Consider the following 25,893-nt stretch of genomic DNA (forward strand, 5'->3'; position numbering starts at 1 on the left):
CTTATGTGCAATATGAGGTGATGAATAGATCAAACACAATTTAAGGGTTAGGAGAGACTGCTTATTCAGGTTCATAGTTTCTGTTCACATATCAACTGTCTTATTTTACAGCGACTTTACTAAAGGATCAATTTTTAAAACAAATATGTGAATGTTTACAGTAAAAAAATTTACATTTTTATTCTGTTTTATTCCAAGAAAATAATGATGTTGCCATTTTGATACTTTAAGATAGTCAAATTATTGTGCTTTTAAAAAATGGGTCTTCTCTCCAGTGTGTTTAAACAGACTGGAGCAATGAGCTCCTCTGGACTAGTTGTGTGTGCGTTTCAGAGTGGGTGGGTATGTTTCTGTGTCTCTGTATGGGCCCCTGGCTGGCTCTATGGGTCCCTGGCTGGCTCTATGGGCCCCTGGCTGGCTCTATGGGCCCCTGGCTGGCTCTATGGGTCCCTGGCTGGCTCTATGGGCCGCTGGCTGGCTCTATAGGCCCCTGGCTGGCTCTATGGGCCCCTAGCTGGCTCTATGGGCCCCTGGCTGGCTCTATGGGCCCCTGGCTGGCTCTATGGGCCCCTGGCTGGCTCTATGGGCCCCTTTGTGTCAGAACAGAACAGCCACCACCTTCCTGTGGTGAAGTGTCTGCACCTGAATACCACAAAGGAAGAGGTCTCATTGTGTCCTGCTGGCTTAACCAATCACAGTCATCCATCAGTTCTTTGGCCTCAATCATATTCACACAGGGACATTTATCATTCATCAGATCACACTCAATATTACAACACAGGGCTCTGGGCCACAGGGCTCTATGGGCTGCCATTTGGGACGCAGCCTGTCAATGGAGAGGAACAGAGGTTATATTGAACAGAGTATCAATTAGAGGTCGACCGATTAAATCGGCATGGCCGATTAATTAGGGCGGATTTCACGTTTTTATAACAATCTGTAATTATGGCAGATTACATTGCACTCCACGAGGAGACTGCTTGGCAGGCTGACCACCTGTTACGCGAGCGCAGCAAGGAGCCAAGGTAAGTTGCTAGCTAGCATTAAACGTATCTTATAAAAAACGATCAATCTTAACATAATCACTAGTTAACTACACATGGTTGATGATATTACCAGGTTAACTAGCTTGTCCTGCGTTGCATATAATCAATGCGGTGCCTGTTTGGTTTTTTTAAGGGGTGGATCACCTTAATATTGAGGAAAGATTGTTGCTTCCATCAATGTAATTGTCTGCATCATTTCCAATCCCCCATATATATTTTGGGGTAAATAAATATATCCATATACATACACACATACCCATATATACATACACATACCCATATACACATACATACACATACCTATATATACACATATATATATACACACATATATATATATATACATATATATACACACATATATACACACATATATATACATACATATATACACACATATATACATATATACATATACATATATACATACATATACATATACATATATACATACATATACATATATACATACATACATATACATATATACATACATACATATATACATACATATATACATACATATATACATACATACATATATATATACATATATACATACACACACACACACACACACACCACACACACACACACACACATATATATATACACATATATACATATACATACATATACATATATATATATACATATATATACATATACATATACATATATATATATATATATATATACATACATATATATATATACATACGTGTATACATATATATATATACACAGATACCTATATACACGGTCATCCCCTCTTCAAAGGGGGTGACACTCTAGAACCAAACTGTTACAGACCCATATCCATCCTACCCTGCCTTTCTAAGGTCTTCGAAAGCCAAGTTAACAAACAGATCACTGACCATTTCGAATCCCACCGTACCTTCTCCGCTATGCAATCCGGTTTCCGAGCTGGTCATGGGTGCACCTCAGCCACGCTCAAGGTCCTAAATGACATCATAACCGCCATCGATAAGAAACAATACTGCGCAGCCGTATTCATCGACCTGGCCAAGGCTTTCGACTCTGTCAATCACCGCATTCTCATCGGCAGACTCAACAGCCTTGGTTTCTCTAATGACTGCCTCGCCTGGTTCACCAACTACTTCTCAGAGTTCAGTGTGTTAAATCGGAGGGCCTGTTGTCCGGGCCTCTGGCAGTCTCCATTGGGGTGCCACAGGGTTCAATTCTCGGGCCGACTCTGTATATATCAACGATGTCGCTCTTGCTGCGGGTGATTCCCTGATCCACCTCTACGCAGACGACACCATTCTGTATACATCTGGCCCTTCCTTGGACACTGTGTTAACAAACCTCCAAACGAGCTTCAATACCATACAACACTCCTTCCGTGGCCTCCAACTACTCTTAAATGCTAGTAAAACTAAATGCATGCTCTTCAACCGATCGCTGGCCGCACCCGCCCGCCCGTCCAGCATCACTACTCTGGACGGTTCCGACCTAGAATATGTGGACAACTATAAATACCTGGGTGTCTGGTTAGACTGTAAACTCTCCTTCCAGACTCACATTAAACATCTCCAATCCAAAATCAAATCTAGAATCGGATTTCTATTTTGCAACAAAGCCTCCTTCACTCATGCTGCCAAACATACCCTCGTAAAACTGACTATCCTACCGATCCTTGACTTGACGATGTCATTTACAAAATAGCCTCCAACACTCTACTCAGCAAATTGGATGCAGTCTATCACAGTGCCATCCGTTTTGTCACCAAAGCCCCATATACTACCCTCCACTGTGACCTGTATGCTCTAGTCGTCTGGCCCTTGCTACATATTCGTTGCCAGACCCACTGGCTCCAGGTCATCAATAAGTCTCTGCTAGGTAAAGCCCTGCCTTATCTCAGCTCACTGGTCACCATTGCAACACGCGCTCCAGCAGGTATATCTCACTGGTCATCCCCAAAGCCAACACCTCCTTTGGCCGCCTTTCCTTCCAGTTCTCTGCTGCCAGTGACTGGAACAAATTGCAAAAATCGCTGAAGTTGGAGACTTTTATTTCCCTCACCAACTTTAAACATCAGCTATCGGAGCTGCTAACCGATCGCTACTTGCTCATCATCATCTGCTCATCTATCCCTCCAGTGTTAATCTGCTGAACTGTAATTACTTCACTACAATGGCCTATTTATTGCCTACCTCCTCCTGCCTTTTGCACGCACTGTATATAGACTTTCTTTTTTTTTCTACTGTGTCATTGACCTGTTTATTGTGTTATTGGCTTGTTTATTGTTTACTCCATGTGTAACTCTGTTGTTGTATGTGTCAAACTGCTTTGCTTTATCTTGGCCAGGTCGCAGTTGTAAATGAGAACTTGTTCTCAACTAGCCTACCTGGTTAAATAAAGGTGAAATAAAAAAATACAAATGTAAAAATACCTATATACACATACAGTATATCACAAAAGTGAGTACCCTCCTCACATTTTTGTAAATATGAGTATATCTTTTCATGTGACAACACTGAAGAAATTACACTTTGCTACAATGTAAAGTAGTGAGTGTACAGCTTGAATAACAGTGTAAATTTGCTGTCCCCTCAAAATAACTCAACACACAGCCATTAATGTCTAAACCGCTGAGGGGACAGCAAATTTACACTGTTATACAAGCTGTACACTCACTACTTTACATTGTAGCAAAGTGTCATTTCTTCAGTGTTGTCACATGAAAATATATACTCAAATATTTACAAAACTGTGAGGGGTGTACTCACTTTTGTGATATACTGTATATACATACACATACCTATATACACATATATACATACACATACCTATAGATATACATACTTTTTAAAGAATATACCTTTATTATTCCCCAAACCCTACCACCCTTCCCCCAATTGGAGTAAACTAATAAACATTAGGCTTCTACCTTCAGTTTATACATATCATACACATTTTACAGACACAATCTATTTTATTTTGTTTGTTTTTAGTCCTTCCTCTATTTCTTATGTCCATCTAGTTTGATTTCTATTTGTAACTGTGTTATTTCACAACAGTTCTGAACCTATATACATTTTACAGACCCCCTGTATGTTTTATATTGTTTATCTTGTTATTAGTCCCACCCTTCAGCTCCATTCAACCCCTCCCATCTATCTCTCAACATCATCCATGTTGGATTTCTATTTGCCATATATTTTTCAACTGTGCTGTGATGCTTCACAAAAGTACTGAACCTTTCTATTCTCATAGCTACATAGCTACAGATTGTAAATAAAAATAAAAAAAAATCTAAAATAATTATTATATTATTGGCTTTTCAAATCACCCAGTATTGCTATCTGCAGCGTTAGTTCTTGAGAAATGTTGTAATTCTTCAGCCATTCCTGGACCTGTGACCAGAAACGAGCTCCATAAGGACAATATCAAAATAAATGATCTAATGACTCCTCACAGCAGAATCTGCAGAATCTGGGAAGATTGTATCCCCCATGTATATAACATTCTATTGGTTGCAAGAATTTTGTATAGTCATTTAAATTGAAAAATTCATTGTTTTGAATCAGGCGTTGTTTTGTGTATCAATTCATAAACCATGTGCCATGGAATCGGTACATCCAAAATCTCTTCCAAACTATTTAGCAATTTATATGGCACAGCTGTCAGTTTTTTGGTCCTTAAATGAAATTGGTATATGTTTTTATTTATCACACTTTTATTTAACCATTTATGTTCTTTAATACAGGGCCGACATACAAGTTCCTTACTTTTTCCCCCTTCTACTTGCCTCTTCCATTTTTGTGGTAATTCTGCAATTTGTTGGTTGTAATTTTGGGTAGAGCAGACATTTCCATATGTCTGTGTTAGCTGCATGTGTGACATCACTCCACCAGTCCTATTTATGATATCATTCACAAAAATTATACCTTTTATAAACATTTCTTCGAAAAAATATGTTTCTTTTTTGATCAATTAGTATATTTGAGTTTAACCACAATATTTGTTGTATTATTTGTTCTGTCTTTTCAGGTGGATTAAACTGAAACTGCAACCAACTTTCTAAGGCTTGTTTAAAAAAAAAAAATATATATATTTGGGAGATTATTTCCTTTTCAAACAACCGAAAGTGAGCAGGTGTAATCTGAATAAAGGGAAAAAGGCCATTGTTGAACATAGGATGAGACATTCCTACCAATTTACTAGAGAACCAGTTTGGATTTAAGTATACCTTTCGTATGACTGATGCCTTTAGTGAGAGGTCTAATGCTTTAATAATTTCTGCCCTCCGAATTCATATTAGTTATATAAATAGGCCATTTTAATTTTGTCTGGCTTGCCATCCCCCAAAAAATGTAATATTTTTTGTTCATATAATTTAAAAAGCAGGTCACTAGTTGTAGGCAAAACCATAAGCAAAGAGGTAAACTGTGATATGACTAAAGAGTTAATCAGGGTGATTTTTCCACATATAGACAGGTATTTTCCTTTCCATGGTAGCAAGATCTTATCTGTTTTTGCAAACTTTCTATAAAAATTTATTGGAGTGAGATAATTTCTTTCTTTTGGGATACCGAGTATGTCCACATCTCCATCAGACCATTTAATTGGTAAACTACATGGTAATGTAAAATCATTTTTTTGTGATCCAATACGTAATATAGTACACTAATTTGGCTTTAATCCAGAGGATAGCAAAAGTATCTAGATCCTCTGAGGCCGTGGAGAGATTCTAATTGTGGTTTTAAAAGAAAACATGAATCATCCGCGTACAATGACACCTTAGTTTTTAAGCCGCGGATTTCTAATCCCTTAATATTATTGTTTGATCTAATCTTAACAGCTAACATTTCGATGGCAATAATAAATAGATATGCCGATAGTGGACAACCTTGTTTTACTCCTCTAGATAGTTTAAAACTTTCTGAGATGTAGCCATTATTTATTACACCTAGGGTTACTATATACAACTTGAACCAATTTTATAAGAGATTCCCCAAAATTGAAATATTCTAGGCATTTTCAAAATCAGCTTTGAAAACCAGGCCTGGTGTTCCCGATATTTCATAGTTTTCTATTGTTTCCAGTACTTGTCTTATATTATCTCCAATGTATCATCCATGTAAAAAACCTGTCTGATTAGGATGAATAATATCTACCAATACTTTTTAATTCTGAGCCAAGCATTTTGCTACGATTTTTGCATCACAACACTGAAGTGTAAGAGGTCTCCAAATTTTTTCAATGGACTGGATCTTTATATATACCACTTGGGTCCTGTTTCAGTAATAATATCAGACCTTCTTGTTGTGTGTCCGATAATCTACCATTTATATAGGAGTGGTTAAAACATGCTAATAATGGTCCTCTGAGTATATCAAAAAAAGTTTTGTATACTTCCACTGGTGTGCCATCCAGCCCTGGAGTTTTCCCATCCTTAAAGGCTTTAATTGCATCAAGAAGTTCCTCCTCTGTAATTTCACATGAGTCTTTCTGTACAGATGTTAATTTTACATTATTATTAGGGAAAAAAAATCCATACAATTAGTTTCAGTTAGTGGAGATGGAGGAGACTGAAACAAAAACATATTCTTAAAGTACTTTACTTCCTCTTTCAAAATATAATTCAGTGAATGCATGACTCCATCATTTGTAACAAGTTTCAACTTTCTTTTTTGGTAGCATTTCTATATTGAAGATTGATAAATAATTTGGTGCATTTTTCCCCCCATATTCCATCCAGTTCGCTTTATTTTTTATAATATATTACACTGGATCTTTCTTGAATAAGTTCCTCCATTTCTTTTTGCTTTTCCTCTAACTTATTCTGTGCCTCTATGGTACAGTTGTTATTGCTATCTAACTGTACTGTTAGTCCTTCCATTTCCTTTGTTAATATGGACTCTTTGGATCTAAATTGCTTTACTTTTATAGATGAGTACTGCATTGCATGGCCTCTAAAAGGCACATTAAAAAGTGTCCCATACAATAAGGGGATCTGCTGTACCTATGTCTGGAAAAAGTCCCCCCACACACTCAACCCTCTTCCCCCCCACACAACCAAAGGCTCACATTCTCAACAGTTGCACCATCCCAGAGCCCAACTCAAGAAAGGTCTTGATTTACAAATGCATATACAGTTGCAGCTGTATGAGAAGTCCTGCAAGACTGTGCAAAAAAAATGGGCAGAAATTGAGAGATTTTATTAACCATTGTCACATCCTAGATGATGGAGGTCAAACCTTTCCCCTGAAACACCCACAACACGGTCCCCCGTATTGACCATATTCCCTAAGCATCTCCATGCAGTCAGACCTTTGATTTTGTGCCACCAGGGCCACAATAATATACCCCCTCTCTGAATGTCCGAGTGTGACCCCCCTCCCCATGGGTTACTGCAGCTAGTGTTGCCAGCACTGCCACTGCCTGGGTGGGGGGGCACCCCACCGGCTAGGTACAAGGTCGTCAAGGTTCTCATTAGCAGCTTTGAGAATTTCCTTGTATTTCCTTGCCTTTAAATTGACGGATTCTTCCTGTGACTGGCAGTCCTTCAGACATTTTGAGAAATAAATGTCTAACTGTGGTTAGTAAAGCAAAGACAACATTCTTGTTGAAATGCGGTGCCTGTTAATTTATCATCGAATCACAGCCTACTTCGCCAAACGGGGGATGATTTAACAAAAGCGCATTCGCGAAAAAAAAGCACAATCGTTGCACAAATGTACATAACCACATACATCAATGTCCTTCTTAAATCAATACACAGAAGTAAAAAAAAAAATTCAACCTGCATATTTAGTTAAAAGAAATTCATGTTAGCAGGTAATATTAACAAGGGAAATTGTGTCATTTGTCTTGCGTTCATTGCACCCAGAGTCAGGGTATATGCAGCAGTTTGGGCCGCCTGGCTCGTTGTGAACTGTGCACTAATTTGCCAGAATTTTACATAATTATGACATAACATTGACGGTTGTTCAATGTAACAGCAATATTTAGATTTATGGATGCCACCCGTTAGATAAAATATGGAACGGTTCCGTATTTCACTGAAAGAAAAAACGTTTTGTTTTTGAAATGCTAGTTTCTGGATTTGACCATATTAATGAATAATTGCTCGTATTTCTGTGTTTATTATATTATAATTAAGTCTATGATTTGATATTTGATAGAGCAGTCTGACTGAGCGGTGGTAGGCAGCAGCAGGCTCATAAGCATTCATTCAAACAGCACTTTCCTGCATTTGCCAGCAGCTCTTAGCAATGCTTGAGGCACAGCGCTGTTTATGACTTCAAGCCAATCAACTCCCTAGATTAGGCTGGCAATACTATAGTGCCTATAAGAACATCCAATAGTCAAAGGTATATGAAATACAAATGGTAGAAAGAAATTATCGACGCGTCAATAATTCCTATAATAACTACAACCTAAAACTTCTTACCTGGGAATATTGAAGACTCATGTTAAAAGGAACCACCAGCTTTCATATGTTCTCATGTTCTGAGCAAGGAACTTAAACGTTAGCTTTTTTTACATGGCAAATATTGCACTTTTACTTTATTCTCCAACACTTTGTTTTTGCATTATTTAAACCAAATTGAACATGTTTCATTATTTGTTTGAAACTAAATAGATTTTATTTATGTACTATATTAAGTTAAAATAAAAGTGTTCATTCAGTATTGTTGTAATTGTCATTATTAGAAATACATTCATAAAAAATAAAAATAAAATATCGGCAGTTTAATCGGTATCGGCTTTTGTTGGTCCTCCAATAACCGGTATCGGCGTTGAAAAATCATAAATCGGTCGACAGGCTTCATCTGAGACTCAGTGATATGACGTTTCCACGAGCAGCAAGATGAACCTAGAACAGATGTTACGCGCTCACATGAACGCTTCAATGTGCTGCGATTAGCTGAAGTATAGACTCGCCCTTCACATCGCTGTTGCAGAGGTCGGCCTGATGCTGTGCTCTACTTCATGAATTGCAGACTCTACCTTTAATGTTGGTCTGGGAAACCCATCCAAGAGGATGTTTGTACCAGAACTTGTTCAGGACCAAAAAAAAACAACAACAAAAAAAACAGAGACATTATTTTTAAACAAATGGATAAAATTTTACTGGTAAATTTAAATAAAATAAAAATTCATGAAGGTCGAAGAAGCTAAAATCTATAGTAAATTGTAGATCCAAGTTTTGTCTAAATGTTAAAACTACATATAAAATGTTGGATGGTAACAGAAGAAACAGTGTTTATCATCTGAACGGCTGATGGGTGGGGACAGGGGCTATGGACAATATCTTCCAATAGAAATAGAGGGTGCGTCTGTATGGTTGGTTGGTTCTGTCTGAAGGTCTCCTTCTCCCGATCTCAACAGAACTAGAAGATGAACAGTAAAGAGCCTTAGATGAGGACAGAGAAGAGACTGTGTATATGTAGTTAAACACAACACCTACATTCAACAATGTGGTGAAACAGACAAAAGGGATTTGGTAAGTCTGTTTACAGCGTGCGCGTAGACAACATACCTTCCATCTGTTCCCACAGTCATTACAGAAGACGAAGGTGGTCATGGGTTCATCAGCACTGCGGGTCTGCACCTGGAAGACCAACACAAAACAGGATTACTGTACCCACCGACAACACTGCTGGAAAACTTCACCAGACCCGTCCTGGATGGACATCTTGGCCTCTTGGTTTGGTTCCGGTACAGAAATAAAATGAAAAGCCAACAGTGTAGTTCATTTTGAGTATTGAAGAAAAGCCAAAAGTTTGATTCCATAGATGATCATGAGTCATATAAGGCCTGATGACAGTTTGGTGAAAAACACCATTACTCATCCACAGCAGACAAATAGAGTGTTATATGTGTGTACTCAATATGGAAACATGGCTCAGACATCGTATATGACTATGCTATGTTTGTTACAAAGAGACAAATATATGACTGTCATTTAACTTAACCAAAAAGGTATCTGTAGCATCATACTCCAGGGTCATGTGACTGGCTGTTAAGTAGCTCTGTAGCCTGGAGGTCCAGCCATCTGTAGTAAGCGCAAAACATGGTGCATTGGCCAATTCATTGATAACTTTGGCTTTAGCTTGCTTATATAGTGTGGGTACTGCCCGTTTGCTGAAATGTGTGTGAGGACAAAGTTCATAAAGTGACTGGAGCACCTCAAATCAAAATCAAGCTTTATTTGCCACATGCGCCGAATACAACAAGTGTAGACTTGACCGTGAAATGCTGACTTACAAACCCCGAACCAACAGCGCAGTTCAAGAAGAAAATATTTACTAAGTAGAATAAAATAAAAAGTTATAATAAAAAGTAACACAATAAGAATAACGAGGTCAATGTGGAGGCTGTATACAGGGGGTACCGGTACAGAGTCAATGTGGAGGCTATATACAGGGGGGTACCGGTACAGAGTCAATGTGGAGGCTATATACAGGGGGTACCGGTACAGAGTCAATGTGGAGGCTATATACAGGGGGTACCGGTACAGAGTCAATGTGGAGGCTATATACAGGGGGTACCGGTACAGAGTCAATGTGGAGGCTATATACAGGGGGTACCGGTACAGAGTCAATGTGGAGGCTATATACAGGGGGTACCGGTACAGAGTCAATGTGGAGGCTATATACAGGGGGTACCGGTACAGAGTCAATGTGGAGGCTATATACAGGGGGTACCGGTACAGAGTCAATGTGGAGGCTATATACAGGGGGTACCGGTACAGAGTCAATGTGGAGGCTATATACAGGGGGTACCGGTACAGAGTCAATGTGGAGGCTATATACAGGGGGTACCGGTACAGAGTCAATGTGGAGGCTATATACAGGGGGTACCGGTACAGAGTCAATGTGGAGGCTATATACAGGGGGTACCGGTACAGAGTCAATGTGGAGGCTATATACAGGGGGTACCGGTACAGAGTCAATGTGGAGGCTATATACAGGGGGTACCGGTACAGAGTCAATGTGGAGGCTATATACAGGGGGTACCGGTACAGAGTCAATGTGGAGGCTATATACAGGGGGTACCGGTACAGAGTCAATGTGGAGACTATATACAGGGGGTACCGGTACAGAGTCAATGTGGAGACTATATACAGGGGGTACCGGTACAGAATCAATGTGGAGGCTATATACAGGGGGTACCGGTACAGAATCAATGTGGAGGCTATATACAGGGGGTACCGGTACAGAGACAATGTGGAGGCTATATACAGGGGGTACCGGTACAGAGTCAATGTGGAGGCTATATACAGGGGGCACCGGTACAGAGTCAATGTGGAGGCTATATACAGGGGGCACCGGTACAGAGTCAATGTGGAGGCTATATACAGGGGGCACCGGTACAGAGTCAATGTGGAGGCTATATACAGGGGGTACCGGTACAGAGTCAATGTGGAGGCTATATACAGGGGGTACCGGTACAGAGTCAATGTGGAGGCTATATACAGGGGGTACCGGTACAGAGTCAATGTGGAGGCTATATACAGGGGGTACCGGTACAGAGTCAATGTGGAGGCTATATACAGGGGGTACCGGTACAGAGTCAATGTGGAGGCTATATACAGGGGGTACCGGTACAGAGTCAATGTGGAGGCTATATACAGGGGGCACCGGTACAGAGTCAATGTGGAGGCTATATACAGGGGGCACCGGTACAGAGTCAATGTGGAGGCTATATACAGGGGGCACCGGTACAGAGTCAATGTGGAGGCTATATACAGGGGGCAACGGTACAGAGTCAATGTGGAGGCTATATACAGGGGGTACCGGTACAGAGTCAATGTGGAGGCTATATACAGGGGGTACCGGTACAGAGTCAATGTGGAGGCTATATACAGGGGGTACCGGTACAGAGACAATGTGGAGGCTATATACAGGGGGTACCGGTACAGAGTCAATGTGGAGGCTATATACAGGGGGCACCGGTACAGAGTCAATGTGGAGGCTATATACAGGGGGTACCGGTACAGAGTCAATGTGGAGGCTATATACAGGGGGTACCGGTACAGAGTCAATGTGGAGGCTATATACAGGGGGTACCGGTACAGAGTCAATGTGGAGGCTATATACAGGGGGTACCGGTACAGAGTCAATGTGGAGGCTATATACAGGGGGTACCGGTACAGAGTCAATGTGGAGGCTATATACAGGGGGGTACCGGTACAGAGTAAATGTGGAGGCTATATACAGGGGGTACCGGTACAGAGTCAATGTGGAGGCTATATACAGGGGGTACCGGTACAGAGTCAATGTGGAGGCTATATACAGGGGGTACCGGTACAGAGTCAATGTGGAGGCTATATACAGGGGGTACCGGTACAGAGTCAATGTGTGGGGGCACCGGTTAGTAATGAGACTATATACAGGGGGTACCGGTACAGAGTCAATGTGGAGGCTATATACAGGGGGTACCGGTACAGAGTCAGTGTGCTGGGGTACAGGCTAGTTGAGGTAATCTGTACATGTAGGTGGGGGCGAAGTGACTATGCACAGGTAACAAACAAACAGCGAGTAGCAGCAGTGTACAAGGGGGTGTGTCAACGTAAATTGTCCGGTGGCGATTTTTATGAATTGTTTAGCCGTCTAATGGCTTGAGGTTGTTTAGGAGCCTTTTGGTCCTAGACTTGGCGCTCCGGTACCGCTTGCTGTGTGGTAGCAGAGAGAACAGTCTATGACTATGTTGGGTGAACAGAGTGTCTGATAATTTTTTGGGCTTTCCTCTGACACCACCCAGTTTAAAGGTCCTGGATGGCAGGAAGCTTGGCCCCAGTGATGAACTGGGCCGTACACACTACCCTCTGTAGCGCCTTACGGTCAGATGCCGAGCAGTTGCCATACCAGGCGGTGATGCAACCGGTCAGGATGCTCTCGATGGTGCAGCTGTAGAACCTTTTGAGGATCTGGGGACCCATGTCAAATCTTTTCAGTCTCCTGAGGGGGAAAAGGTTTTGTCGTGCCCTCTTCACGACTATCTTGGTATGTTTGCACCGTGATAGTTCGTTGGTGATGTGGACACCAAGGAACTTGAAACTCTCGACCCGCTCCAGCCCCGTCGATGTTAATGGGGGCCTGTTCGATCCGCCTTTTCCTGTAGTCCACGATCAGCTCTTTTGTCTTGCTCACACTGAGGGAGAGGTTGTTGTCCTGGCACCACACTACCAGTTCTCTGACCTCTTCCCTATAGGCAGTCTCATCGTTGATCAGGCCTACCACTTGTGTCGTCAGCAAACTTAATGATGGTGTTGGAGTCGTGTTTGGCCACGCAGTCGTAGGTGAAAAGGGAATACAGGAGGGGACTAAGTACACACCCTTGAGGGGCCCCGGTGTTGAGGATCAGCGTGGCAGACATGTTGTTGCCAACCCTTACCACCTGGGGGCGGCCCATCAGGAAGTCCAGGATCCAGTTGCAGAGGGAGGTGTTTAGTTCCAGAGTCCTTAGCTTAGTGATGAGCTTTGAGGGTACTATGGTGTTGAACGCTGAGCTGTAGTCAATGAACAGCATTCTCACATAGGTGTTCCTTTTGTCCAGGTGAGAAAGGGCAGCGTGGAGTGCAATAGAGATTGCATCATCTGTGGATCTGTCGGTGTCAGTGAAGACACTTGACAGTTGGTCAGCGCATGCTTTGAGTACACGTCCTGGTAATCCGTCTGGACCAGCGGCTTTGTGAATGTTGACCTGTTTAACGGTTTTGTTCACATCGGCTACCGAGAGCGTTATCACACTGTCATCCAGAACAGCTGGTGCTCTCGTGCATGCTTCAGTGTTGCTTGCCTTGAAGTGAGCATGAAAGGCATTTAGCTCGTCTGGTAGGCTCGCGTCACTGGGCAGCTCGTGTCTGGGTTTCCCTTTGTAGTCCGTAATAGTTTTCAAGCCCTGCCACATCCGACGAGCTTCAGAGCCGGTGAAGTAGGATTCAATCTTAATCCTGTATTGACACTTTGCTTGTTTGATGGTTCGTCTGAAGGCATAGCGAGATTTCTTATAAGTGTCCAGATTAGTCTCCCGCTCATTGAAAGCAGCAGCTCTAGCCTTTAGCTCGATGCGAATGTTGCCTGTAATCCATGGCTTCTGGTTGGGATATGTACGTACAGTCACTGTTGGGACGACGTCGTCGATGCACTTATTGATGAAGCCGGTGACTGAGAAGGTGTATTCCTCAATGCCATTGGATGAATCCCAGAACATATTCCAGCCTGTTCTACCAAAACAGTCCTGTAATGTAGCATCCGCATCATCTCACCACTTCCGTATTGAGCGAGTCACTGGTGCTTCCTGCTTTAGTTTTTGCTTGTAAGCAGGAATCAGGAATATATCAGATTTACCAAATGGAGGGTGAGGGAGAGCTTTGTACGCATCTCTGTGTGTGGAGTGAAGGTGGTCTAGGATTTGCAGATTAAAAAAAATGTTCCCCCTGGTTGCAGATAAAAATTGGGTTAAACTGATTTAAATTTGAATTTAAATTTGCCTGCATTAATGTCCCCGGCCACTAGGAGCGCCGCTTATGGGTGAGCATTTTCTTCTTTGCTTATGGCCTTATAGAGTTGGTTGAGAGCGGTCTTAGTGCCAGCTTCGCTTTGTGGTGGTAAATAGACGGCTACGAATAATATAGATGAGAACTCTTGGTAGATAGTGTGGTCTACAGCTTATCATAAGGTACTTTACCTCAGGTGAGCAATACCTCGAGACTTCTTTAACCTGTTGGGGCTAGGGGGCAGTATTTGCACGGCCGGATAAAAAACGTACCCGATTTAATCTGGTTACTACTCCTGCCCAGTAACTAGAATATGCATATAATTATTGGCTTTGGATAGAAAACACCCTAAAGTTTCTAAAACAGTTTGAATGGTGTCTGTGAGTATAACAGAACTCATTTGGCAGGTCAAAACCTGAGAAGATTCTTTACAGGAAGTGGCCTGTCTGACAAGGTGTCGTTCTTCTTGCCTCTGTTTATTGAAGACTGAGGATCTCTGCTATAACGTGACACTTCCTACGGCTGCCATAGGCTCTCAGAAGGCGGCAAAAAGCTGAATCGTGGCTTTGCAGGCTCTGGCTGAAAAAAAGTAGCGCGTTTGGGTAGTGGCTGGTTACAGTACTGTGAGACTCAGGCGCGTGCCCGCGTCGACCGAATGCTTTGTTTTCTTTCCTCTGTTTACCTAAACGCAGATTCCCGGTCGGAATATTATCGCTTTTTTACGAGAAAAATGGCATAAAAATGGATTTTAAACAGCGGTTGACATGCTTCGAAGTACGGTAATGGAATATTTAGAATTTTTTTGTCACGAATTGCGCCATGCTCTTGACCCTTATTTACACTTCGGATAGTGTCTGGAACGCACAAACAAAACGCCGCTATTTGGATATAACGATGGATTATTTTGGACCAAACCAACATTTGTTATTGAAGTAGCAGTCCTGGGAGTGCATTCTGACGAAGAACATCAAAGGTAATCAAACTTTTGTAATAGTAAATCTGACTTTGGTCAGGGCTAAACTTGGTGGGTGTCTAAATAGCTAGCCGTGATGGCTGGGCTATCTACTGAGAATATTGCAAAATGTGCTTTCACCGAAAAGCTATTTTAAAATCGGACACCTCGATTGCACAAAGGAGTTCTGTATCTATAATTCTTAAAATAATTGTTATGTTTTTTTGTGAACGTTTATCGTGAGTAATTTAGTAAATTCACCGGAGGTTTGCGGGGGGTATGCTAGTTCTGAACGTCACATGCTAATGTAAAAAGCTGGTTTTTGATATAAATATGAACTTGATTGAACAAAACATGCATGTATTGTATAACATAATGTCCTAGGATTGTCATCTGATGAAGATCATCAAAGGTTAGTGCTGCATTTAGCTGTCTTCTGGGTTTTTGTGACATTATATGCTAGCTTGAAAAATGGGTGTCTGATTATTTCTGGCTGGGTACTCTGCTGACATAATGTAATGTTTTGCTTTCGTTGTAAAGCCTTTTTGAAATCGGACAGTGTGGTTAGATTAACGAGAGTCTTGTCTTTAAAATGGTGTAAAATAGTCATATGTTTGAGAAATTGAAGTAATAGCATTTCTATGGTATTTGAAAATCGCGCCACGGGATTACACTGGCTGTTGCGTAGGTGGGACGATTTTGTCCCGCCTAGCCCAGAGAGACTAACCAACAGTGCTATTTTTAAGTAAAAAAATAGGTATTAGGGGAACAATAGATAAGGAAATAAAAAACAACAGTAAAAAGACTGAACAATAACAGTAGTGAGGCTAAATACCTTGCACCGGTTAGTCGGGCTAATTGAGGTAGTATGTACATGAATGTATAGCTAAAGTGACTATGCATGTATGTATGGTAAACAGAGAGGAGCAGCAGTATAACGAGGGGTTGGAGGTTTGACACACACACTGTAAATAGTTGAGCAGTGGTGACATATTCTCTGTCCATCTCCATTGTAATCTACTGGGAGATTTAAACGATGGAGAATCCTCCTGATTTATCGACCCCACCACTCACCCTCAGACAGAACTAGTTCCCAGCAGCCCCTCACAAAAGGACCGTTTCAAATGCACCAATTAAGATTTTAATTTTGGCATGCACAACATCCAGATACGCTCTAGTTGTTTTAACGGAATAGCCTGAAATGTTTTTCATTTCATTTCGGTCCCTGTACCGAGCGAACCCCTATGACAGGCGCATCTAAACAGCTCCTCCAAAAAGGTCTTCTATAATACAACCAAAAGTATCTATTACAGTGAATCAATAGAAATATTAGTACCTCTAGTGGTCATTACCTGAGGTGTATTATATAGTGGATGGTATATTACCTGAGGTGTATTATATAGTGGATGGTATATTACCTGAGGAGGAGGTGTATTATATAGTGGATGGTATATTACCTGAGGTGTATTATATAGTGGATGGTATATTACCTGAGGAGGAGGTGTATTATATAGTGGATGGTATATTACCTGAGGTGTATTATATAGTGGATGGTATATTACCTGAGGTGTATTATATAGTGGATGGTATATTACCTGAGGAGGAGGTGTATTATATAGTGGATGGTATATTACCTGAGGTGTATTATATAGTGGATGGTATATTACCTGAGGAGGAGGTGTATTATATAGTGGATGGTATATTACCTGAGGTGTATTATATAGTGGATGGTATATTACCTGAGGTGTATTATATAGTGGATGGTATATTACCTGAGGAGGAGGTGTATTATATAGTGGATGGTATATTACCTGAGGTGTATTATATAGTGGATGGTATATTACCTGAGAGGAGGTGTATTATATAGTGGATGGTATATTACCTGAGAGGAGGTGTATTATATAGTGGATGGTATATTACCTGAGGTGTATTATATAGTGGATGGTATATTACCTGAGGTGTATTATATAGTGGATGGTATATTACCTGAGGTGTATTATATAGTGGATGGTATATTACCTGAGGTGTATTATATAGTGGATGGTATATTACCTGAGAGGAGGTGTATTATATAGTGGATGGTATATTACCTGAGAGGAGGTGTATTATATAGTGGATGGTATATTACCTGAGAGGAGGTGTATTATATAGTGGATGGTATATTACCTGAGAGGAGGTGTATTATATAGTGGATGGTATATTACCTGAGAGGAGGTGTATTATATAGTGGATGGTATATTACCTGAGAGGAGGTGTATTATATAGTGGATGGTATATTACCTGAGAGGAGGTGTATTATATAGTGGATGGTATATTACCTGAGAGGAGGTGTATTATATAGTGGATGGTATATTACCTGAGAGGAGGTGTATTATATAGTGGATGGTATATTACCTGAGAGGAGGTGTATTATATAGTGGATGGTATATTACCTGAGAGGAGGTGTATTATATAGTGGATGGTATATTACCTGAGAGGAGGTGTATTATATAGTGGATGGTATATTACCTGAGAGGAGGTGTATTATATAGTGGATGGTATATTACCTGAGGAGGAGGTGTATTATATAGTGGATGGTATATTACCTGAGAGGAGGTGTATTATATAGTGGATGGTATATTACCTGAGGAGGAGGTGTATTATATAGTGGATGGTATATTACCTGAGGAGGAGGTGTATTATATAGTGGATGGTATATTACCTGAGGAGGAGGTGTATTATATAGTGGATGGTATATTACCTGAGAGGAGGTGTATTATATAGTGGATGGTATATTACCTGAGAGGAGGTGTATTATATAGTGGATGGTATATTACCTGAGAGGAGGTGTATTATATAGTGGATGGTATATTACCTGAGAGGAGGTGTATTATATAGTGGATGGTATATTACCTGAGAGGAGGTGTATTATATAGTGGATGGTATATTACCTGAGAGGAGGTGTATTATATAGTGGATGGTATATTACCTGAGAGGAGGTGTATTATATAGTGGATGGTATATTACCTGAGAGGAGGTGTATTATATAGTGGATGGTATATTACCTGAGGAGGAGGTGTATTATATAGTGGATGGTATATTACCTGAGAGGAGGTGTATTATATAGTGGATGGTATATTACCTGAGAGGAGGTGTATTATATAGTGGATGGTATATTACCTGAGAGGAGGTGTATTATATAGTGGATGGTATATTACCTGAGGAGGAGGTGTATTATATAGTGGATGGTATATTACCTGAGAGGAGGTGTATTATATAGTGGATGGTATATTACCTGAGAGGAGGTGTATTATATAGTGGATGGTATATTACCTGAGAGGAGGTGTATTATATAGTGGATGGTATATTACCTGAGGAGGAGGTGTATTATATAGTGGATGGTATATTACCTGAGAGGAGGTGTATTATATAGTGGATGGTATATTACCTGAGAGGAGGTGTATTATATAGTGGATGGTATATTACCTGAGAGGAGGTGTATTATATAGTGGATGGTATATTACCTGAGAGGATTTGTATTATATTGCGGATGGTATATTACCTGAGTGGAGGTGTATTATATAGTGGATGGTATATTACCTGAGAGGAGGTGTATTATATAGTGGATGGTATATTACCTGAGAGGAGGTGTATTATATAGTGGATGGTATATTACCTGAGAGGAGGTGTATTATATAGTGGATGGTATATTACCTGAGAGGAGGTGTATTATATAGTGGATGGTATATTACCTGAGAGGAGGTGTATTATATAGTGGATGGTATATTACCTGAGAGGAGGTGTATTATATAGTGGATGGTATATTACCTGAGAGGAGGTGTATTATATAGTGGATGGTATATTACCTGAGAGGAGGTGTATTATATAGTGGATGGTATATTACCTGAGAGGAGGTGTATTATATAGTGGATGGTATATTACCTGAGGAGGAGGTGTATTATATAGTGGATGGTATATTACCTGAGGAGGAGGTGTATTATATAGTGGATGGTATATTACCTGAGAGGAGGTGTATTATATAGTGGATGGTATATTACCTGAGAGGAGGTGTATTATATAGTGGATGGTATATTACCTGAGAGGAGGTGTATTATATAGTGGATGGTATATTACCTGAGAGGAGGTGTATTATATAGGGGATGGTATATTACCTGAGAGGAGGTGTATTATATAGTGGATGGTATATTACCTGAGGAGGAGGTGTATTATATAGTGGATGGTATATTACCTGAGGAGGAGGTGTATTATATAGTGGATGGTATATTACCTGAGAGGAGGTGTATTATATAGTGGATGGTATATTACCTGAGAGGAGGTGTATTATATAGTGGATGGTATATTACCTGAGAGGAGGTGTATTATATAGTGGATGGTATATTACCTGAGAGGAGGTGTATTATATAGGGGATGGTATATTACCTGAGAGGAGGTGTATTATATAGTGGATGGTATATTACCTGAGGAGGAGGTGTATTATATAGTGGATGGTATATTACCTGAGGAGGAGGTGTATTATATAGTGGATGGTATATTACCTGAGAGGAGGTGTATTATATAGTGGATGGTATATTACCTGAGAGGAGGTGTATTATATAGTGGATGGTATATTACCTGAGAGGAGGTGTATTATATAGTGGATGGTATATTACCTGAGAGGAGGTGTATTATATAGTGGATGGTATATTACCTGAGGAGGAGGTGTATTATATAGTGGATGGTATATTACCTGAGTGTAGGTGCACCTCTTCTTCTTGCACTTGCCGCAGGTGAACAGGTCAGTCTGGGTTCCTCCGGTCTGGGACACTTGGTGATCTCTAATGGCTTCTTTGGTCAGGTTCTTCCTTATCAGCTTCAGCTCATCACTAGCCATCTCCTGTTAGCAGGAAGACATTAGGGTTAGGGTCAGGGTTTAGAGGTCAGGTTCTTCCTTATCAGCTTCAGCTCATCACTAGCCATCTCCTGTTAGCAGGAAGACATTAGGGTCAGGGTCAGGGTTTAGAGGTCAGGTTCTTCCTTATCAGCTTCAGCTCATCACTAGCCATCTCCTGTTAGCAGGAAGACATTAGGGTTAGGGTCAGGGTTTAGAGGTCAGGTTCTTCCTTATCAGCTTCAGCTCATCACTAGCCATCTCCTGTTAGCAGGAAGACATTAGGGTTAGGGTCAGGGTCAGGGGTTAGGGTCAGGTTCTTCCTTATCAGCTTCAGCTCATCACTAGCCATCTCCTGTTAGCAGGAAGACATTAGGGTTAGGGTCAGGGGTTAGGGTCAGGTTCTTCCTTATCAGCTTCAGCTCATCACTAGCCATCTCCTGTTAGCAGGAAGACATTAGGGTCAGGGTCAGGGTCAGGGTTTAGAGGTCAAGTTCTTCCTTATCAGCTTCAGCTCATCACTAGCCATCTCCTGTTAGCAGGAAGACATTAGGGTTAGGGTCAGGGTCAGGGTTTAGAGGTCAAGTTCTTCCTTATCAGCTTCAGCTCATCACTAGCCATCTCCTGTTAGCAGGAAGACATTAGGGTTAGGGTCAGGGGTTAGGGGTTAGGGTCAAGTTCTTCCTTATCAGCTTCAGCTCATCACTAGCCATCTCCTGTTAGCAGGAAGACATTAGGGTCAGGGTCAGGGTTTAGAGGTCAAGTTCTTCCTTATCAGCTTCAGCTCATCACTAGCCATCTCCTGTTAGCAGGAAGACATTAGGGTCAGGGTCAGGGTTTAGAGGTCAGGTTCTTCCTTATCAGCTTCAGCTCATCACTAGCCATCTCCTGTTAGCAGGAAGACATTAGGGTTAGGGTCAGGGGTTAGGGTCAAGTTCTTCCTTATCAGCTTCAGCTCATCACTAGCCATCTCCTGTTAGCAGGAAGACATTAGGGTTAGGGTCAGGGTTTAGAGGTCAGGTTCTTCCTTATCAGCTTCAGCTCATCACTAGCCATCTCCTGTTAGCAGGAAGACATTAGGGTTAGGGTCAGGGTTTAGAGGTCAAGTTCTTCCTTATCAGCTTCAGCTCATCACTAGCCATCTCCTGTTAGCAGGAAGACATTAGGGTTAGGGTCAGGGGTTAGGGTCAAGTTCTTCCTTATCAGCTTCAGCTCATCACTAGCCATCTCCTGTTAGCAGGAAGACATTAGGGTTAGGGTCAGGGTTTAGAGGTCAGGTTCTTCCTTATCAGCTTCAGCTCATCACTAGCCATCTCCTGTTAGCAGGAAGACATTAGGGTTAGGGTCAGGGGTTAGAGGTCAGGTTCTTCCTTATCAGCTTCAGCTCATCACTAGCCATCTCCTGTTAGCAGGAAGACATTAGGGTTAGGGTCAGGGTCAGGGTTTAGAGGTCAAGTTCTTCCTTATCAGCTTCAGCTCATCACTAGCCATCTCCTGTTAGCAGGAAGACATTAGGGTTAGGGTCAGGGTTTAGAGGTCAGGTTCTTCCTTATCAGCTTCAGCTCATCACTAGCCATCTCCTGTTAGCAGGAAGACATTAGGGTCAGGGTCAGGGGTTAGGGTCAGGGTTTAGAGGTCAGGTTCTTCCTTATTTAACCTATAACTAGGCAAGTCAGTTAAGAACAAAGTCTTATTTACAATGACGGCCTAGGAACAGTGGGTTAACTTCCTTGTTCAGGGGCAGAACGACGGATTTTTACCTTGTCTGCTTAGGGATTCAATCTAGCAACCTTTCGGTTACTAGTCCAACGCTCTAATCACTAGGCTACCCTGACGCCCCTTATCAGCTTCAACTCATCATTCGCCATCTCCTGTTAGCACAGAGCACGTTAAGGTCGGGGTTAGGGGGTACCTCAGCGGTCATCTTGGCCATGCGGTCTAACAGTAAGGTTTAGAGGTCAAGGGTTATGGTAGAGGTTAGAGTTCAGGGGGTCAGGTAGCCTACCTGAGCGGTCATCTTGGCCATGCGGTCGGGGGAGACGTTCCCACAGAGAACACTCTTCCTGAGGTTGGGGTTCTTGATGTCCTTCAGGTTGGCGATTCGACTCCTGACACGGTTCTTATATTTGGGGTCTGTGTTCTTAAACTCACAGAAGATATATTCTTCAATCTGAGCTGCCAGTTGGTCACAGTCAGCTCCTATAGCGATGTAGTCATCTGGAGAAGAGGAGAGAAACACGGAGGTCAGGTGGACTAATCCAACAGCTGTTCTTACACATATAACCAGTTACCTCCAGCCTGTAGAGCCTGGGACAGCATCTAACAGTAGTAATACTGATCTGTATAGTGGTGGTATATAACCAGTTACCTCCAGCCTGTATTTGTATTTATTATAGATCCCCATTAGTTCCTGTCAAGGCAGCAGCTAGTCTTCCTGGGGTTTATTATGGATCCCCATTAGTTCCTGCCAAGGCAGCAGCTACTCTTCCTGGGGTCCAGCAAAATTAAGGCAGTTTATACAATTTTAACAACACACTGTGTGCCCTCAGGCCGCTACTCCACCACATATCTACAGTACTAAATCCATGTGTGTATAGTGCGTATGTTATCGTGTGTGTGTATACATGTGTCTGTGCCAATGTTAGTGTTGCTTCACAGTCCCCGCTGTTCCATAAGGTGTATTTTTATCTATTTTTAAATCTGATTCTACTGCTGCATCAGTTACCTGATGTGGAATAGAGTTCCATGTAGTCATGGCTCTATGTAGTACTGTGCTCCTCCCATAGTCTGTTCTGGACTTGGGCACTGTGAAGAGACCTCTGGTGGCATGTCTTGTGGGGTATGGATGGGTGTCTGAGCTGTGTGCCAGTAGTTTAAACAGACCTCTGGTGGCATGTCTTGTGGGGTATGGATGGGTGTCTGAGCTGTGTGCCAGTAGTTTAAACAGACCTCTGGTGGCATGTCTTGTGGGGTATGGATGGGTGTCTGAGCTGTGTGCCAGTAGGTTAAACAGACCTCTGGTGGCATGTCTTGTGGGGTATGGATGGGTGTCTGAGCTGTGTGCCAGTAGGTTAAACAGACCTCTGGTGGCATGTCTTGTGGGGTATGGATGGGTGTCTGAGCTGTGTGCCAGTAGTTTAGACAGACAGCTCGGTGCATTCAACATGTCAATACCTCTCATAAATACAAGTAGTGATGAAGTCAATCTCTCCTCCACTTTGAGCCAGGAGAGATTGACATGCATATTATTAATATTAGCTCTCTGTGTCCATCTAAGGGCCAGCCGTGCTGCCCTGTTCTGAACCAAATGTAATTTTCCTAAGTCCTTTTTTTTGGCACCTGACCACACGACTGAACAGTAGTCCAGGTTCGACAAAACTAGGGCCTGTAGGACCTGCCCTGTTGATAGTGCTGTTAAGAAGGTAGAAACTAGGGCCTGTAGGACCTGCCTTGTTGATAGTGTTGTTAAGAAGGTAGAAACTAGGGCCTGTAGGACCTGCCTTGTTGATAGTGTTGTTAAGAAGGTAGAAACTAGGGCCTGTAGGACCTGCCTTGTTGATAGTGTTCATAGTGTTGTTAAGAAGGCAGAGCAGCGCTTTATTATGGACAGACTTCTCCCCATCTTAGCTACTGTTGTATCAATATGTTTTGACCATGACAGTTTACAATCCAGGGTTACTCCATGGAGTTTAGTCATCTCAACTTGCTCAATTTCCACATTATTTATTACAAGATTTAGTTGAGGTTAAGGGTTTAGTGAATGATTTGTCCCAAATACAATGCTTTTAGTTTTTGATATTTAGGACTAACTTATTCCTTGCCACCCACTCTGAAACTAACTGCAGCTCTTTGTTGAGTGTTGCAGTCATTTCAGTCGCTGTAGTAGCTGACGTGTATAGTGTTGAGTCATCCACATACATAGACACACTGGCTTTACTCAGTCAGTGGCATGTCGTTAGTAAAAATTGAAAAAAGCAAGGGGCCTAAACAGCTACCCTGGGGAATTCCTGATTCTACCAGGATTATATTTGAGAGGCTTCCATTAACCTGTTGGGGCTAGGGGGCAGTATTTTCACGGCTGGATAAAAAAACGTACCCAATTTAATCTGGTTACTAATCCTACCCAGTAACTAGAATATGCATATACTTATTATATATGGATAGAAAACACCCTAAAGTTTCTAAAACTGTTTGAATGGTGTCTGTGAGTATAACAGAACTCATTTGGCAGGCAAAACCCTGAGACATTTTCTGAAAGGAAGTGGATACCTGATGTGTTGAATTACCTTTAAGCCTATGCCATTGAAACACACAGGGGTTGATTAATGTTTTGGCACTTCCTATTGCTTCCACTAGATGTCACCAGCCTTTACAAAGTGTTTTGAGTCTTTTACTGTGAGATCTGACCGAACAAGAGCCATGGAACAGTGATGGCCGATTAGACTCTGGCGCGCGAGTTCATGTTGGGTACCCTCGTTCCAATACGTTTTAAAAGAGAATGCATTCGTCCACCTTGAATATTATTCATGTTCTGGTTAAAAAAGGCACTAATGATTTATGCTATACAACGTTTGACATGTTTGAACGAACGTAAATATATTTTTTCCCCTCGTTCATGACGAGAAGTCCGTCTGGCTTAGATCATGTGCTAACAAGACGGAGATTTTTGGACATAAATGATGAGCTTTTTTGAACAAAACTACATTCGTTATGGACCTGGGAATTCCGGGAAGTGACATCTGATGAAGAGAATCAAAGGTAATGGATTATTTACATAGTATTTTCGATTTTAGATCTCTCCAACATGGCCGTTTGTCTGTATAGCAAAGCATATTTTTCTGGGCGCAGTGCTCAGATTATTGCAAAGTGTGATTTCCCAGTAAGGTTATTTTTAAATCTGGCAAGTTGATTGCGTTCAAGAGATGTAAATCTATAATTCTTTAAATGACAATATAATATTTTACCAATGTTTTCTCATTTTAATTATTTAATTTGTGGTGCTGACTTGACTGCCGGTTATTGGAGGGAAACGATTTCCTCAACATCAATGCCATAGTAAAACGCTGTTTTTGGATATAAATATGAACTTGATAGAACTAAAAATGCATGCATTGTCTAACATAATGTCCTAGGAGTGTCATCTGATGGAGATTGTCAAAGGTTAGTGCATCATTTTAGCTGGTTTTATGGTTTTGGTGACCCTGTCTTTGAATTGACAAAACATTACACACAGCTATTGTCAATGTACTCTCCTAACATAATCTAACTTTATGCTTTCGCCGTAAAACCTTTTTGAAATCGGACAACGTGGTTAGATTAAGGAGATGTTTATCTTTCAAAGGGTGTAAGATAGTTGTATGTTTGAAAAATTTGAATTTTGACATTTATTTGGTTTCAAATTTGCCGCTCTTGAAATGCACCTGCTGTTGATAGGGTGCACCACGGGTGGCATGCTAGCGTCCCACCTAGCCCCAAGAAGTTAAGCCTGTAGAGGGACACGCTCTACAGTAAGGAGTTGGGTCTAGAACCAGCACAGTAGGGTGTTGCG

At 41.5% G+C, this 25,893-nt stretch overlaps 1 protein-coding gene across 4 annotated transcripts in view; it reads right to left on the bottom strand.

Moving 5' to 3' along the window:
• Positions 1 to 9,123: 9,123 nt before the first annotated feature.
• The window catches only part of tcea1 (transcription elongation factor A (SII), 1), a 33,653-nt gene continuing 16,883 nt past the window's right edge, over positions 9,124 to 25,893 (bottom strand). For 2 of the 4 annotated variants that reach the window (XM_082971388.1, XM_082971389.1), the window contains exons 5-8: positions 22,351 to 22,562; positions 20,205 to 20,351; positions 9,562 to 9,633; positions 9,124 to 9,412 (exon numbers count right to left, since the gene is read on the bottom strand). In XM_082971388.1, coding sequence (XP_082827514.1) covers positions 9,404 to 9,412; positions 9,562 to 9,633; positions 20,205 to 20,351; positions 22,351 to 22,562 — 440 coding nt within the window. In that variant the 3' untranslated portion in view covers positions 9,124 to 9,403. 4 annotated transcript variants of the gene reach the window in all.

Source organism: Salmo salar, chromosome 03 (assembly GCF_965601325.2).
Source record: "Salmo salar chromosome 03, fSalSal1, whole genome shotgun sequence".
NCBI classification, from domain to species: Eukaryota; Metazoa; Chordata; class Actinopteri; order Salmoniformes; family Salmonidae; genus Salmo; species Salmo salar.